At 37.7% G+C, this 18,763-nt stretch overlaps 2 protein-coding genes across 7 annotated transcripts in view; one reads left to right on the top strand and one right to left on the bottom strand.

The window, feature by feature from the left end:
- LOC122550778 (high affinity cationic amino acid transporter 1-like) overlaps window positions 1-6,926 on the top strand; it is a 73,534-nt gene extending 66,608 nt beyond the window's left edge. For all 4 annotated transcript variants that reach the window (XM_043692030.2, XM_043692031.2, XM_043692027.2 and 1 more), the window contains one exon: window positions 165-6,926. In XM_043692030.2, coding sequence (XP_043547965.1) covers window positions 165-364 — 200 coding nt within the window. In that variant the 3' untranslated portion in view covers window positions 365-6,926. The remainder of the gene's footprint in view (window positions 1-164) is intronic.
- Window positions 6,927-10,178: 3,252 nt separating this feature from the next.
- Window positions 10,179-18,763, bottom strand: part of LOC122550775 (microtubule-associated tumor suppressor candidate 2-like) — a 456,058-nt gene continuing 447,473 nt past the window's right edge. For all 3 annotated transcript variants that reach the window (XM_043692024.2, XM_043692025.2, XM_087988203.1), the window contains one exon: window positions 10,179-18,478. In XM_043692024.2, the coding sequence (XP_043547959.2) occupies window positions 18,268-18,478 (211 nt within the window). In that variant the 3' untranslated portion in view covers window positions 10,179-18,267. The remainder of the gene's footprint in view (window positions 18,479-18,763) is intronic.

The following is an 18,763-nucleotide window of genomic DNA, read 5'->3' as shown; positions in this document are numbered from 1 at the left end:
TCCAAATAGTTAGCTTTGATGCATTCTTTAATCTTCTAGCTGCAATTGCTGTTAAGAAATTGACACTTTATTTAAATTAATCCTACTGGGAGAGTCTTTTGAGGTCTCATTCTTCATTTTATTATTTTAAAGTAAGAATCTTTTGTCTCTTTTTTTTCTGCCAGGCTGTGTCATTTACTTTAGTTATGGAATGTGGAACAGCTCAGAATCCAACTCTTCCAGTTTGTCAGCTGACAGAACTGCAGGCGGCTTTAAGGATACGGGCGCATCTAATAGGGAAGCATTACCTCCAGAGAAGGAAGCTTTTCTGCAGAATAACACAGAATATGTTGCGGAAAGTGGCAATGGCGAGGTTAATGTTTAAAACAATGGAGGGATCTATTGCAAATATGCAACCAGTATACATCTTAGAAATTTGAAAAAGGAACGCAGCTGAATGAATGCTGCTTGCATTACACAGGGAGAAGGTCTTTTCTTCCCCCACGTGCACACTGGTGAAGGTTTTAATTAAGTTGTTTTGCTGACCATTGGTGTGCTTTACAGGCCAACACTGCTGCTATGTGATTTCATTTTCTTGTTTTTTTTTACACCCTCCAAAACAATGGTAGCATTGATTACTCCGCATACAAGGACTAACTGATTTAAATAAAGGCTTAATACAGATTCAGAGCTGGTCAGATTTAGGTATTTATTGGTAATTAACTTTGATAATTGCTGAAATGTTAAAAATGCTAATTTCCAGCTGGTGATGTATACAGAAAATGTGGTTGGATATATATTTTTTGCAAAAATATTTTCCTGGTTGAGTGAGTGCTTATTAGATAGCTTTTTCTAGCAAGAGTAATAGTATCTATTTTTATTTGGGCTTAAGAATCTCTGTACATTACATTTCCATAATTTCGTTGCAGTTTTGACAGTGCAGGACACGGTGTCCAAAAGTGAATACTTTAAATTTCAATCCATTGTAGGTTCAGTTGCAGATTATTTCCTCTATTTTAAGACACACAAAATTTCTGAAACACTGTTTAAAATCTTTCTTTATATTGTCAAAGAAAGGAATCTATCAGTAATTCTTTTTAAAAAAAAAATGTTCAGAAGCAGTTGTTCTGCTGATTAGGTAGTTAATTATCCCTCTGATTTAATTTATCACCTCAATGTTTAGTCCTATAATCCATATTAATTTTCCCTTTCAGATAGGGAATGTTACACCTGCTTGCCTTTAAATGCATTTCTGCAGAAACAAAAATTATGTTGTTGCATTGACCTCCTCAATGTTATCCCTACAATGGATAATTGTATAGATTACTTATGGTAGTGAATCCCAATAAGTTGAAAAAGGATGCAGTGTCTTGTCTTTAGCTAAAAGTGGCAAAGGAATCTAATCTCAAAGCTACTACAAGCACATATTTCCTCTCCTAATGGATCTATCGAACAGAGTTCAGCCAAAGGCAGTCATTGTCAACACCTTTAGAAATAGCTTGATGAACATTGGGTCCAGCCGTGAAAGATCAATTATGTGAACTCTCAAATTGGAATAGCGTTATAATGTATATTTGTAGAGCAATAAAAACCTGGAAGAGCTTTTCACAGGAATTAACATGAATTGGATAGAGGCTGTTGAATCTGTCCAAGCTTTGTTAAATAGCATGGTCTTTTCTTGTTCCATGCTTTCTTTTGCACCTAGCACCCCAAGACTGGCCCTAAATGAGCTTGAACTGTTTAGATACTAAGATTGAAGAATGTAATTGTACAGGCTTCTGAAATTGAAATCAAATAGTTTGAACAGTAGAAGTGGACTTACAACGTATGTATAGTGGATTTAGTGCCTTTTTCAAACGTTTTTGTGGAAGGAATTACAGAATCAACCACAATATCAAGAAATACCAGTTAAGGTTTTGATTACTCTTAACAAAACATTGTGGGCCATTGTGATAATAAATAGATTTTCTAAAAGATTTCTTAGCATCTATAATTAAAGCAGTGGACACTTCTAATGATGTGAAGGACAGATCTCTCTCACTTTAAAAAAATGTTCTTCCCACCATATTTAACGTGACAGAACCTCAGTTGCTGGATTATAATCCACATGGCCATTAACTTGCCCAGGGAAGTTTGGGCTATAGAAGCAATCATCACTAAAGGTACTGAATGACCGTTTACACTGCTGCATTATATCAATGTGAGTTGCAACAATTCTTGTTGAGACTTTAGCAGAGTAAGTAACATAGCTATACTGCCTGCTGTAAAGCCAAAGTAGCAGGACTTGGTAATTAATACCCTCATGATTATAGCATTAAAATCCATCTTTAGTTTTCTGCAAAAATTCTTACCAAAGCCCATGCAGATCATTCAGTGCATTCAGTTGATTTTGAGAAGTCACGTTACACTCCAAATCGTATTTAGAAAGAGAGGGTTTTTGGTAGAAAATCTGGAAAGAATTGGAGTGACGCCACTGGAGATTGCAAAAAGATCAGTTTGTTTTTTGTATCACATTGAACATTTAGATTATAATTAAATACTGTGTAATAAATTACCTTAAACAATACTTTGAACTCCACCTGGTATCATGTACATCTCTGACTTTGTCTACAATTATGATGCATTATATTATTGGAAAATGGGGACTCTAGGTAAGTATTAATGACCTGTTTGAAGCCAACCCCATGATCTAGGACAGTAAGCTGTCTGGGGAGAGCAGGTCAATGGGAATAGTTTTAGATTGCTGTAGCATTGAACAGTTGGAGACATTATAGTCATAGTTCATTGATTAACTAAATTACTTCTATGATCCACCAGTGGTAACTATTATTGCTATAATATAATCAGGGAATAAGTAATACTGTTCACTTTTTTCAAGTCATAATATTAAATTTTTATCACAAAACATAAAGCTGAAGGTGACCAGTACTCATAATTCTCTGTAAGAATCTTGACTAAGAGTGAAGGCACATCAGGCAAAAACATGTTTGCACAACTCCTGCTTTTTAGGCTGAATCTTAGGGTTTTCATCAGGAAATAGTGCATTGCATCAGCCGGACATAAATTGCAAGCAGAATTTTCACTCTGGAAAAAAACTCTCCCAATGTGGAAGTTCTACATGTCAACTTTTGGTTTAAGCTGAATTTTAAGAGGTCAGTTTTCAATCAGCTAATAATTACTGTAATGAAGATACTTGGAAATATGACTAACACATATGAAATACAAAGGATGACCATGGCTATCATGTGGTTGTAACTAGGTAATGCATATTATGTAAAGATATGTATCTGTCCTAGAATTATAAAATGTCAGAACAATGCAACAGATCAGATTGCATCTAGGGAGAAAATGTTAGGAGGGCCAAAGATTGATTGATTGTTAACTGTGAGTTTAACTAGCATATTGGAAAATCAAGGAAAGCAACCCTGAGACCACCTAGCAGGCATGACCTTCAGTCAGTGCGAACATGTAGAATTAGCACAGTGTTTCTATCCTGGTCTAATAAATATATATCAGTTTGTTGAACTGAGTTAATATGCTATTCATATTCTGAAAATTGAGACCCTGGCTGTATTTGAAAATAAATGAATGCAGCTACAGCATTTCTAATTTGTGGACATTTTAATATAAATGCTTGTTTTTCGGTGGGGAAGCAGCACAGAGATTCTGATCCCTGTGGAATATGGTAGTTTGCAGATTAGTACCACTAAAAGAGTAATTATATAATTTAGGGGTACAGGATCAGCGAAGTTATTCTTGATTGAAAATTATGGTTCTCAAATATATCAGACTCTGATTATGGTTTCTTATTTTAAATTGGAAAAAGTACATAACTGGGACATATCAAGTTGGTGTGATGTCTTGGATGATATGCCTTTAATGTTTATGCACCGTTCTGTTATTTTCCAAGAGGCAAATTTCATTGTAGATGTTCAGAATTATAATCTTTAATCAATAATTATGTAATTGCATCTCTTTATAAAACAAAAAATGCCTACAAGTGCACAAACAATCAAACACAAGTACCACTAGATTCAGGAAAGTTTGAACTCAATAAAATGAATGGCACCAATCTGTTATTTTTGTTTTATTTATTTTTCCTTTTTTAAATAATGGTCATTTTGACATATTGCAAGATATTCAGTTCAATTGGGATTGCAGGAATTACCATAAAGATGAAATAAGGAAGAAAATATTGCTCTTCCTCTGTTCTGATGATGATGATGATAAAACTGAAGATGATACAGAAGTGTGGTTTAATAACATTTTATTTTAATAGCAGTGGGTGGAGTGCTTTGCTTGGTGCTAACTCTGCATGCAGAGTATAACAGATAGATAATGTGCAATCGGCTACTGCTGTGCTATGCCTTCAGCCTTAAAAGAAATTTTGAGTAGCACAAAATATAACATGGTCAGACTTTTATGGTTATTTATTAGGAACCTATTAAAACTAAGGAGACATCTCACTGGGTATAACCTAAAGGAAAGTTAGCCTTAACATTTCTTGTGTGAATGTCATTGGAGTTGCTAAGAAAGTGGCTGTTGCTTATCAGTGAGAACACTATCTGCCTTATGATAAGGTATGATGGCGTTTTAATAAAATATATAAGAAGTTCTGGAAACTACATTTTACTTGCTTGTTACAAGCAGAGCTCTTGAGAAATCCTGCCTTTGCCCACTTGTTAAAAACTCTGCTGAAGTTGCAGACTTTGTGGAACTATGATGTGCTAGGAGGTTGTCTCTAGGGGGTGTTCATTCTCCCTAAAATAGTTTAATCCAAATAATTTATTACTTGAAAGAAAAAAGTCTGTCCATTGATAAGACTTCAAGATGCCAACTTACAAGTTGGATATTTGTGTTTAAAATTCTGGGTACAAAGGGTTTAGAAAACATGGAGATTAGTCTCTGTCCCATTTAGATTTCTTGGTTGGTGTGGAATATAGAAAATTGGAGCAGGAGTAGACCTTTTGGCCTTTCAAGCGTGCTCCACCGTTTAAAATGATCATGGCTGAGCATTCTATTTCAGTACCCTGTTTCTGCTTTTGCCCCATCTGCTTTGATGCCTATAGCTCTTAGAACTCATTCTTGAAACCATTCAATGTTATGGCCTTAACCACATTCTGTGGCAGAGAATTCCACTGGCTCCCCATTCTCTGGGAGAAAAAAAATTCTCCTTCTCTCAGTCCTAAAGGGCCTACCCCATATCCTTAGAATGTGACCTCTTGTTCTGGAATCCATGGTCCGTCCTTCATGTACCCAGCCTAGCCCTGTTTAGAATTTTATACGTTTCTAAGTGATTCCTCCTCATTCTTCTAAACTCCCAGTGAATATTGTCCTAACTGATCCAGTCTGTCCTTATGTTGGGCCTGCCATCATGGGACTTAGTCTGGTAACCTTCATTCCACTCCATCCATAGCTAGAACATCCTACCTCAAATGAGAAGACCAAAGCTGCACACAGTACTCCAGGTGTGGTCTCACCAAGGCCCAGTACAGGTACAATTGTATATCTCTGGAGGAAAGGGGTAAGCCCATGCAAATGGGGTCATGACCTATCTCCCGCATATACCTGGGCATCCATTTTTAGAAGGTACAAATGGAATAGTATCAACTGACAATGAGCCTTCCTTGCATTCAGTTTGCACAAACTTGAAATAGGAGCGTGTCTCCTGTCCTCTTTCCAGAGTGAGCCCTTTCTAAATGGTGAATCTACACTAGTGGTGCATTAGGCTTACTTAAGTGATCTGACCTTAATGATGCAGAGTATTCTTGGATTTAAAAGTCTGTGGCATCAGAAGAGATCAAGCAAGTTGGGCTTATCCTCGTCAGTTTGGAAGACTGAGGGAGCTTGACAGGGTCAATGTTGTTTCTGTCATGGGATTCCACAACTATGGGGCAAGATTCCAAAATAAGGGGCATCCTATTTAAGCAGAGATAAGGAAACATTTCTTGCCTAAATGCATTTAGTCCTTGGGATTGCATTTTCCAGCAACCAGTAGAGGCTGGTTGAATATATTCAAGGCGAAGTTAAACCAGTTTTTTTTATATTTAACAAGGTGGTCAAGGGTTATAGTGTTAGGCAAGAGAGTAGATTTAGGACCAGAGTCCGATTAGCCATATCATTTTAAATTACAATACAGTAGCTTTACATTGACCATAAAAGTTTGACTACTATAACTTTAAGATACAGTTTCTTTTTAAATGATTTGTGAATATTTTCAACACCAAGTATGGCTGTTTAATTGAAATCACTGCATAAATGTTTGGAATATTAATGATGGATGTTGAAGTATTGGTGTATAATAATTCTGGGACAAGATACATAATTCACACAACATACTAATACTTCACCATTTGAATGAAAATAAAATGTGGTTGAGTTACAATATGTTGCAGTACAATAATTATCTATGATTGAATCACTACATATTGATAGTATATTAAAGTTTTCAACATTGATTCACTTATGTTTTATCAATATGTAAGCATGTCATTTTCTGAGACAAAAATGCCTTTTTTTTAAAAAGTTGACTATATACAAAATTGAAGCAAACATGAACTATTATATTTTCAAATTACTTTGACTGTTTAGTGATATCATGTAAATAGCCTTATTTGTCAATACTAAAAGAAATGGTCTACTGTATATAGTCAGGTGGTTGAGGATCTGTATTTATGTAAAAAAAATCTAAATCATACATTTGTCTTTTGTTTTCCCTTTATAGCAAGTTATTGACTGGAGCAGTTGGCTTTCAATCAATGGGTGTTACAATATATCAGTTTTGATCGCATGTTTTTATTGTTTTTAAAGGCAGATATTTGACTTAGTATTATTTTGTTGTTTTGAATGTGCATCTTATTCCTTTTCTGTAACAAATAGGTTGTTTTGGCATTATTTGCTTTTGCTGACTTATAATGTAAATAATAAAGAGCATTTTTTTAATGGTATTTTAGTTTCTTGAAGACTTTATCGTTTAGTAAATGATGTGTGTACATTACTCAGTTAATGGCCCTGAGTGCAGAGTGATATCGAACAGTTACAGCGCTGTCCACGCATCCTTTAGGAGCATCATTGGACAAACATTTCATCTTCTGATCCTGTCCTCCTGTTGCCTGGACTGCTCAAGAGGAGCACTCCAGTTTTCACTGTACTGGGTCTTCAGAGCATTCACTTTGTTCATTTTGGCTTGCACAGCGAGCTGTGCAGTAATGTGAACTTGCAAGAGGCAGAGATGGATGATTGATGGAGATGTTGGGCAAGCTGACACTGATAATGAGGATGCTAAAGAAGCGAGGGCTGTACTGAGACAAGGAAGACCAAACTGGGAGAAACTGATTGAGACTAGATTTGAAGTTGAACGACTGCATTAACAAATTTGGATGCTTCAAATGATAAGCTAATAATGGCACTGCTTAAATTATATCTTAAACATTAAGTTCATTATTTGCCACTAATTGCCCCATTGGCAAACCTAAGTGGTTATGTGAGCGCTATGCTTTTATGAATCAAAACTCTGTTTGCAAGGAACAAGTTGTCCAGATGTAGAAGTGATCGACTCTTGAAACCCAAACATCCAGTTCAGAGTTCCTGCATTCTAAAAGCTATGTTCCTCACCTTGGACAGCAGAGAATGACAGCCTTAGCAGTCTCCAGTGCTCCATATGATGGCACATGTGAATACTCCTTGATCAGTATTCTTCAAGATAGTCTAGATTTAGGTTTCTTTTATAGACACCTGAAGTTGAAAGAGACCAAAGTACTTGCATAGAAAGTTGACTTGTGTGTCCCCAGAATGACATGGGTGTTGTTAATCTTTGGTGCCACCCTGACTGTTGAAACATGATCACATCTTTGCTTTACTGGTATAACTTTGACATGATTTCCTCTGGTGGTCCAAGACCTCTCTTTGGTCTACTGAGGATCCCCTGCACAGATGCTGATGCAATTTCCTTTAGGTATTTGGGTGCCTGGCAAACAGAATATGGTCTAGCAGGTTACCTTTGGGCACTAGCAGATCACAGGAGGTGCACCCAGAGGGCACCAGAGTTATTTTCCTCACCCATCAAGTGATGGGGCCCATGGAGGGAGGTTGAAGTTATTTGTTGCTTTTCACAAAGCCAGTGAATGAATGCAGCCATGGTTTGAGCAATAACATGAGGGCCCCTATGCATTTCCAGCAGATTATGATGGTTCTGCTGGATCTGGCTTTCCCCAGCAGTCATTCAGTTCCAGACAGGCAGCCATGCATCTACATGTCAAAACCTCATCAGAAACTGTTCTGGACACAGTCTTCTGTTCTGCACCCCCTTTGGAGCACCTCCTCCCTGTTCAACTCCACGAGCTCATTAATGAACAAGTCCAGAAGTTCTTCAATTGTACTGGGTTCAGGCAGGACCCTATTTTCCAACCATCCTCTAAACGTCAGAAACTGCTGTCATTTCGTCCTCCTCCAGCTTGCATCAGAATGGGCTCACTACAACACTGAGCCACTCTATAATAGATAATGCATCAAGGTGAATGTCCCTGTAATGGTGAAGAGTCAGGTGTAAGGCCATGATGGTACCTCCTGCTGAGATTTGCAAGTGACCCCTCGCTGTGATTCGGCAGCTGACAGAAATGGGTCTTGGGGCTCAAGCTCTTTCTTTTTCCTCCTCCTGCCTTGGGAGTGGGTTGTCAAGAAAAACAGATTTGAAAACATTGCAACCACACTAGCCCATTAACTCTGCCCCCCAGCCAACCCATCAATTGTATTGAGTATAAAAGCTTGAGCATTATGTTTGTATTGATAGCATTTATCATCCACCCCACTTGTGCAACGGAATGATTTACAAGGTGACATCTGAGGCTTGTGGAGTCAATTAGTGAGATTTGCAGCCGGAGGAGGTAAGGACAGCAGATAATGGGAAACTAGATGGGTTTTTACAACAATTGATAGTTTCCTGATCAGTTTCACTAACACTAGATTTAAATTTTTTAAAAATCTGGAATTGAAAATTCCACCAGTTGCCAATTCAAGCCCATGTTCTTTAGAGGATTAGCTAGTGTTCCTAGATTACCAGCGATATTCCTGTTACACCATTTTCTCACAGAAATGAGAGTCCTTCCTGCAAAGTTTCAGTTTTCTGAACCATCCTGATATGACGAAAATCCCAGTTTTATAACCTGAGCACTAAAACTTATTGATAAATGCAGTGGAGCTATCAGTATTAATGAGCAATAAACCAATGAAGTAGCAGAACAGGATACTGCAGAATAAGGGCTTCGAGTTCCTATCTGGAAATGCAGATAGGATGCAAAGCATTGTTCCTCTTGACTGGTTCAGGCATTGAAAGTTCCTGAGCATGCAAGGCTCAATGTGCTTCTATTGGCAGCGGAGCTCTCATTCCAGCCCTGCTGTCTGACTGTGCCTGGGTTCCCTCGTTGCTAAGTGGCTGGCCTGTGACTTGAATTGGAGATGCCGGTGTTACAATGCGGTGTACAAAGTTAAAAATCACAGAACACCAGGTTATAGTCGAACAGGTTTGTTAAAACGTTTGCTACAAATTCTGTGTCTTACAATCTTATTCTCCACAACCACCTGATGAAGGAGAAGCACTCTGAAAGCTAGGGCTTCCAAATAAACCTGTTGGACTATAACCAGGTGTTGTGTGATTTTTAACTTAGGCCTGTGACTTGATTGACACATTTATTCCAACTCAGCATGGGCTGGCCATATATTTACTCCGAATGAACTTACTAATTCCCTGCTTCTAAATAAGGTCATCAACTTCCATATATTGAAATCATTTAAAAAAAAATCGATTTTCAAAAGTAATTCAGTTACTTTCCAAATTTAGCTTTAACGAGACAGAATTGTAATGTCATGCAAGATGCAAAAGTCCTTGACTTGTCTTTCATAAGAATATGAGGAGAATGTGAGGTCTGCAGATGCTGGAGATCAGAGCTGAAAATGTGTTGCTGGAAAAGCGCAGCAGGTCAGGCAGCATCCAGGGAACAGGAGAATCGACGTTTCGGGCATAAGCCTGAAGAAGGGCTTATGCCCGAAATGTCGATTCTCCTGTTCCCTGGATGCTGCCTGACCTGCTGCGCTTTTCCAGCAACACATTTTCAGCTTTCATAAGAATATATCAATCATTTCAAGTTATGTCATTTTCCCATTCATTGAGGATTCGAAATGTAAGCAACACAGGACACTAGGAATGGGCTTTGCATGCTTCCATCTTTAATTGTGCAGGAGCATGGCTATACTTACAGAATGCAGTGCAGTATTACACTCAATTCTCAGAATCCAATGCAACCAGCGGAAATAAATACAAAATCTTCACAGCTCATCAAACACTAGAACTAAATGACACTTGTGTTATTCTACGTATCAAACAAACTATGTTCTGTGTGTCCACAGGACACATCCAATCAGTGTGGACTTTAAATACCTGATGTTTGTGTTACATTATACAAATTCTTTCAGATACTTATCAGATCAACATTTGAGTTAAATAGAAAGCAATCAGTACTGAAATTGTCCAGAAATATCAGTGTAACTTGTATTTAAATAATAGCTGAATTTCTGATCTACAGTTCAGAAGTACAGAGTACTGCTGCTCTCATGTTACTGCACCAGTAAAAGCTGTCCCAGAACAGAAACAATTTGCAATAAAAAATACTTTTATGTTCTCCTAATGACTTGATATCATCCATTATGGTACAGCCTTACACATACCAAGAACAGACACAAATTCAAGCAGTAGGTTGGTTTGAGTTAACTAGTTATTAATGGCATAGCCCTCCAACTGTCAATAACAACGCTAATAAGGGAGGAAATTCAGGATTGTCACTGCAGACCACCTTTTGGTCAATTCTGCTCGAAGCATGTGCATAGTCATTCAGGTGATGACTCCATTTGCCTCAATTTTAATGCCCTCCTGGAAAAATAAACAGCCTCTGCAGACTGTGGTTCATGTTGACCATGTGGAGGAACTACAGGAGGACAGTCAGCATCCAAAGAACTATAATACAGCGAAAGACAACACCTTTAGGAGTGGAACGGAACATTTTGTTAAACAAAAATAAGAAAAAGTGATAATTTCGGCTGGTATTTTTATATGACAGAAGGTACTGATTGTAAGAAAAGCTAATTATGTGTGCATAGCTTACTATTGTAATAGAAGAAGTAGGTACAGGAGTGGACCATTTGACTCTTCTAGACTGACTGGACAACGGAGAGGTCAAGACTTATGAAGGGCTCAGTTGGCTAGATGGCTGATCTGTGATGCAGAGTGACACCAATAGTAAAGGTTCAATTTCCTCACTGGCTAAGATTACCATGAAGGACTTTCCTTGTCAACCTCTCCTCTCACCTGAGGCATGGTGACCCTCTGGTCTCTCTCTCACTAATGAGAGAGAACAGCCCTATGGTCTGGTAAGACTATGGCAAGTTTATTTTCACTTTTAGTTCCAACTGCCCTAATATACCCTTGTATCCAAAAATCTGTTGATCTCAATTTTGAACTTATTCCATAAGTGGATATTCCCAACTCATCAGGGCACAGAATTGCAAAGATTCATAACATTCTGAGTGAACGCGTTTCTCCGCAGCTCAATCCTAAGTAGTCAACCCTTATTCTCCAACTGTCGTCCCTGGTTCAAGATTCCTCAGCCGGGGAAAACATTCTCCCAGCATCTACTCTTTCAAGGTTCTTGAGAATTTTGTTACAGTTGGATTACCTCATTCTTATAAACTCTACAGTATTTATCTTCACTTGATTTAAACTCCCCTCAAGAGTTAGTTGCACTTTGTTACGATAAGGAGAACAAAACTGCACACCATACTCCATGTAGGGACTCACCACAGTCCTATATAATTGAAGTAGAATTTCTTATTCCCTTTTTGTAAGAAAGGCAAACCTATCATTTACTTTTCTAAATGCTTACTGTACCTGTATATTGACTTTCTACGATCGATGAACAAGTTCTCCATGACACTTCTCATTCTCTCATAATTTTAATTTATTTTTCTATTGTCCTAGCAAAGTCAGTAAAATCACAATTCTCCATTATATATAATGTTCATTTGTCACATCCTTTCCCATTTAAATTGTCTAAGTTTATGTTTCCACCATACTTTGTATTGTTCACTTGGAAACATTACTACTGGTTCCCTCCTCCAAATTATTGAGAAAGATTACAAGTGCTGAAGTTATTGGTTGCCATCATTTACAATCTGGAGACCTGAAAATAATCTTATCAGAAGTCAAGTTAGATGAAGTGAAATGGGATTCTAAACTATCAAAAAAAATTCTAAAGGGAGGATCCACCATCCATAGGTAACTAAAGATATTAAGAAAAGCGTCAAAGGAAAAAAAGTATATAACTACACAAGGACAAACTATTGAATCCCTACAGTGTGGAAACAGGTCATCTGGCTCAACAAATCCACAACCACACTCCAAAGAGTATCCCACCCAGACTCTATTTCCCTACCCTATTACTCTACATTTCCATTGACTAATGCACCTAATCTACACTTCCCTGAACACTATGGGCAATTTAGCATGGCTAATTCACCTAACCTGCACATCTTTGGACTGTGGGAGGAAACTGGAGCACCTGGAGGAAACCCAGGCAGACACTGGGAGAATGTGCAAATTCCACACAGTCGCCTGAGGCTGGAATCAAACCTGGGTCCCTGGCGCTGTGAGGCAGCACTGCTAACACTGAGCCACCGTGCTGACCCAAAGTGGTAAGCCTGATAATTGGACATAATATAAAGAGCAACAGAGAATGACTGGAAGATGTATCATGAAAGAAATTACAGTATGAGAGGAAGTCATCTAGTAACATAAAAATGGCTGGCAAAAATTTATACAATATTGAAAAAGGAATAGATTGAGTGAATGTTGGTCCTCTAGACAGTCAGAATGGAATAATAAGGAAATGGTGAATGTTATCAACAAATATTTTGCTTCTTATTCACTGTAAATGATACAAAAATATTCTAGTGATAACTGTAAATCAGGAGGTGGAAGAAAGAGAGAAATGTGGTTAAATTCCAATCCCTAGGTATTGAACAATGCAACAGAGCTGCAGGTTGACAACTGCAGGGATCCAGATAGACTTCATCCTAGGGTCTTAAAAGAGAAGGCCAATGAGATAGCAGATGAGTTGTTGTTACTTTTTCAAAATTCACTAGATTTTTTAAAGGTGTTCCATCAGATTGGAAAGCAACAAATATAACTTATCTATCATCAATGTCCTTTGTGGAGAAGGAACTGGAATCAATCATTAAGGAGGTTATAACTGGGAACTTATTAAAAAACTGAAGGTAATTGAGAACAATCTAATTTTGTGAAAAGGAAATCATATTTAATCAATTGATTTGCATTCTTTCAAGGAGTAACATGCGTTGTGGATAAAGGGAAGTCTGGTGATATACTCTACACGATCTCCAAAAGGCATTTGACAAGATCATACAAAGGTTATCACGCAAAGTTGCTTATGATGTAGGAGGTAACTTATTAGAATGGAAAGAAGATTAACTGGCTGTCAAAAAACAGAGAGTATGAATAGATGGGTCTTTATCGGATTGGCAGGATGTGATGAGTAGAGTTCCCTAAGAGCTTCTGCTGCGTCTTCTGTATTTTATAACTTATATCAATGATTTGGAAAAGGGGAGCAAACAGTATGGCACAAAGTTAGGCAGAAAATTTTGTAGTGAAGAGAAAATAAAGTGGCAGAGGGATATAGATAGGATGAGTGAGTGGATAAAATTCTGGCAGATTGACGATGAAGTAGGAAAAACTGAAGTTTTTCATTGAAATTCAACTGAAATTCATTGGTAGAAAGAATTTTTAAAAAGAGTATTACTTAAATGAAGAACAACTACAAAATTCCTAGCTGTTGACCTAATGTATAAATCATAAAAAGCTGGTTTGTGGGTACAGCAAGTAATTAAGAAGGCTAACAGGATCCTATGCTTTAATATGAGAGAAAGTTAAAAAAAAAATGTTTAAATGTTGTGCCTCAGTCACACAGGACATTGGCAAGGCTACATCTTGAATTCTGTGTTCATTTTTGTCCTTATTTAAGGAAGGACACAAATGCATTGGAGGCAGTTTAGAGAACGTTTACTAGACTGGCACTTGGAAAAAGCAGATCATCCTATGAGGATGAGATGGAAAAACGAGGCTTATTTCCACGAGTTTTTGAGTTGTGTTTTGATTGAAGTATAGTGAATAAGACATCATTCTGCTGAAAAGTTATGAGAAGCTGGATATGGGAAGACTTTTTCCTCTTGTGAGCCAGTCAGGAAACAGGGGCACCATTTAAAAATTAGGTGTTGCCCTTTTGGGACAGCGATGATTAGAATTATCTTTTCTCTCAGAGCAAACTGCACCTTTGGAACTCTCTGCCTGATAAGACTGTGGGTGTGGGTGGTCCTTGAGTAATTTAAGGCAGAGATAGATATTTGTTGGGCTAGAGAATCAAGGTTATTGGGGCTAGGTGGATATGTGGAACTGGGAATGCACAAAATTGCTGAGCCATGAATTTACTGAATAGCAAAGCAGTATCGACGGACCAAATGTCCTAATTCTGTTTCTAATCGATAATTATGTATGTAAGAATGCTTTTTGAAAATCTAAATGGAGTGATTCCCTGATCCATCCTGTTTGTCACAACCTCAAGAAACACTAATTGATTTGTCAAACATGATTTTCCTTTCATAAATCCATGTCAATGTCATTCCATCAAATTATGATCTTTCAATTGTCCTGTTACTACACAGCAATTTTTCTATCAATGTTAGACTATCTAGCCAATAATTCCCCTTTTTCTCCTTCCCTCTGTCTGTGAACAGTGGGATTGTGTTTGCTATCTTTCAATCAACAGAGATCATTGTAACATCTAGGGAATTCCAGAAAAATCAAAGGACTTAGAGAAGATAGAGATTGTTTACCAAGATGTAATCAGTAATGAGGGACCTGAATTCTAGGGGAGGCTGGAAAAGTTAGCCTTGTCTATTCCAATTTGAACAGGTGACCAATAATAATTTTTATGATGATGAGTGGTTTTGAAAGAGAAAATCCAACTGGCCAGTAACAGAAGTCATGGATTCAACATCATCAGCAAAAGATTTAGAAGGGAGATCAAAATTTGTTTCATTCAGAATAGTAGGGAGATGGATGGTTCCACCTGAAAAGCTGATGGAAGGTACTTGAGAATGAGAAATCTACATGATTATAGATTTGGACAAAACAGGGTTTGGACAAAACAGAACTGGTGTTTTAGGGATCCAGCACATTCCAAATGATTCCAAAGGCCAGGACTACCTACTCAAGAGTAATGAGATTAAGCTGAAAAATCTTTAATATTTATAGTATACATGTCCTGATTAAAGTTATGTTTCAGAGAAATTTTTAGGTAAAATATGTCATTGGCATTAATTGGTTAGTTCATTTCAAAGCAAAAACAAATACCCATTATTAGCTCTGGGCCCCAAACCTTGTAAAGTATATTAGAGGATTTACCAACAAAAAGGGTAGCTCTACAATTCTGAATGTGATAATGAAAATCAAGTTAATTCAATTTAGTTGTTGAATGCAATAAAATATATGGAATGATTGTAAATATTGCATCTTGTCAAAACAGAGTCTTAGAGGATAAAGTAGAGTGCATTATGAGTGTAAAATGGATCCAATTGCTGTTTGGGTTTAAATTTCTATGACCTGCACCTGAGAGTAATCCCATTTGCATTGTCTTGTTTCTCCCATCATGCATTCTGCATTCACAGTCTCCAAATGTCACAAACTGAGGACTGAGCTTTAACAGCCCCAAGATGGAGGTTGGCTGATGGAACCATAAAATGACGAGAGAAGGTATGGGTGGGTGGGGCAGAGTGTCTATCACCTCCTTGCTGCCATGGCATTCTATCTATTGAGGAACTGAGGACAGTCCTCCCATCCACAGGCCAACTGAACCACTTAATTACCAACTATGGGTCTTTTGCCTCTGCTGCTGGCATTTTATTGGTATCGACCCAACACTTTACTCAGGAGATGGAGTCTGTGGATAAATTCAGATAAGGTTGCATCCTGTAGAATAAAGCAATTTCAAAAGGGAGCCACTTTGTCTTGAAGAATTCCCAGATTTGAGAAAAATAGGAAGACACTGAACTGGGAATTAATTTAGCATAAGTAAATCTTAGGAAAAAATTGACTTAGTACACGTCTGTAGGCAATCTGTATTGAGACTCCAAATGTAAGTTATTTTTAAAAATAAATATCCATAACTGCCAGAGAAAATACAGTATAGCTATCACTTTACCTATTGCTCTCTCGCTGTCCTTATGTTGTCTCAATTTGCTTCTGAATGTGGCAAAGGGACGCAATATTATACAACAGCTACATAAATTATCAGAATGATAAAGCTGTTAATTTGTCTCAATATTGTAAAAATATCAACCAGCTTCAACAATAATTCCTCTTGAAACAAATTTCTGAAAGATATGATGTGTTTTGGGAATACAGTTGATTCGTTATTTTCGATGTCAAATGATGACTGATTTTGAGGAGAAAATGAGGGCTGCAGATACTGGAGATCAGAGCTGAAAATGTGTTGCTGGAAAAGCGCAGCAGGTCAGGCAGCATCCAAGGAACAGGAGAATCGACGTTTCGGGCATAAGCCCTTCTTCTGAAGAAGGGCTTATGCCCGAAACGTCGATGACTGATTTTGGCCTATGGTTTCCTGACATGCAGAATTTGACAGACATGAACAAAACACTGAAAACATGGACTATTTCTTAAACTTCATCAATTCTGCACAACGTAACTATTGCGTACAAAATGCATATTCTCTTCACTCCATAATCTCTTAATTGGTACTGTGACTATATGCTTTAGTTTATGATTTTGGTGAGCAAGCTTAATCTGATTGAACTCCAGATGTTCTTTGTTCCTGGCCTAGCCCTCAGACAGTATCACCAATCACTTCTACATCCATAACAGCAACTGTTAACGCCACTAATTAAATTTCTTTTCGAGTTTCCAAGTTTTGTTCCAGCTCTTGTGTTGAATATCGCTGATGCTTTCTGGACATTTAGAAACATTCTGCCGTTTGTTAAAATTTAACCAGTAGATAGAAGACTTCAGTTCACACTGGTATGTGGCTTACCTAGATTCAGGCATGCAGTACAACCTGAACAACTGAGCTCAGCAAATGTCAGCACGCAGGACTGGTTTGATTTTCTGGCCTTGGTGAGCCTTTGAGGAAGGGCTTTTGTCGCAATCTGCTTAAGGTTTTTGAATTAAATGCCCTGTAGGTAGAGTGCCTGCATCTCAATACTGAAAAAACTAATACGAGTCTTTATTTCTATATTTCCAAAGTTCGTAACTATTTACATTCACTGCATGAGGTACGTGCTAGAGCTATACAACTGGCAGTGCATTCACCACCTTAACCATCATTTGGGTGGAGAAGGAAAATACCAACAGCAGAAAAAGATTTCAGGTTACTTAATACTGACCTTCTGCTACAGAATAACCTTTCCTGTTACACAATACAAAAAGTAAAGGCAGCTTTGGAGTGTAGCTTAAAAACTGCTGTTGAGTCAAGGACAGTAGTTTTGTTCCATCTCAAGCTGCTGGTGCACACATCATCAATCTGTAGCACCACCTAGAGATATCCAATTGCATTTGTTTCCCCCTCAATTCAGTGGTTTAGAGATGTGGAGGTTTATTTGTAGAAGTGATCATCACAATCTGTTCAGGACATATTTCAAAAGAGGCACCAGGCTAAGATATTTCAACAAATGTGTAAAAATATATAATTCTGCACTTCTGTCCAATACTAACAGCAAAAAGCAAAATCCTGAACTCTCAGTTACAAGAATTATCTTCAAACTGTTGTTGGAGAACCCAAAAAGTTTGGGTTCAATTTTTTTTTTAAAAAAACCCAACTAGTCAAGGAAAATCTCCATTCTTGATTTCTGCATACCTGATCAATAGTAGGTACACCTTGAAACAGTTTCCAGCCATCAACTGTACAGGGTTCATCTTAAGAACTAATGCACTGAAAATGCATTCCTCGGATTTCAATAGCAAGGACTACTGGGGATTCAATAGAAAATCCTCTTGCTGGCTGCTGTATGCCAATAAGCATGCTCAAAGCAACTTCTGTAAATCTATCATTTACAAATGCTGACTCTTTGAGCAAAACCAAGCATAATATTCAGCAATTAAAGCTGAGCTGAGTAACATAAAGATGGCCCATGTGTTTTCATTCTGATGCCTTTTCATCATCTTGGGTTAGCACTCACAGCTGATGGAAAAAGTGTGCCCTGAGAAGACTGGAAATTTGACGATGAGGAGGATATTTTGACTGGACTAACAGGTTCTCCCGTCTGGAGTCTCCAGACCAGCTCCTCGTTTGTTCGGCTGAGCCTTTTCATTTCCTTGCTTTCCTTTTCAACATATTCATGCAGCGTTGCATTTTCCTCAGACAGTTGTCTGTAAGAACAAATAGAAAATAAATATATTTGTTCTGAATAGTCTATCAGTTAGTTTATTGTGAAGATACAGTTAACATTCCCCCTCCTCCCTACATAGCACATTAGTAGCCCAAAGGAAATTTGAAAAGAGTTTAATTTAAAATTAAAGAGTGTTTTGTCTTATCCTTTGGCTCAATGGCCTCAATCTCAGTAAAGTCACCTGATGGACCATGTTTCAGTACAAAATAGTAACAGATGCAAGTAAAGTAATAACAAGGATTTCAAAAACTGATGGTCAGCTCCA

This window comes from Chiloscyllium plagiosum, unplaced genomic scaffold (genome assembly GCF_037043375.1).
Source record: "Chiloscyllium plagiosum isolate Xiang-an unplaced genomic scaffold, Cpla_swu_hap1 HiC_scaffold_6, whole genome shotgun sequence".
Lineage (NCBI taxonomy): Eukaryota > Metazoa > Chordata > Chondrichthyes > Orectolobiformes > Hemiscylliidae > Chiloscyllium > Chiloscyllium plagiosum.
Note: the sequence above shows the minus strand (reverse complement) of the source record. Positions and strands in the feature narration are given on the sequence as shown.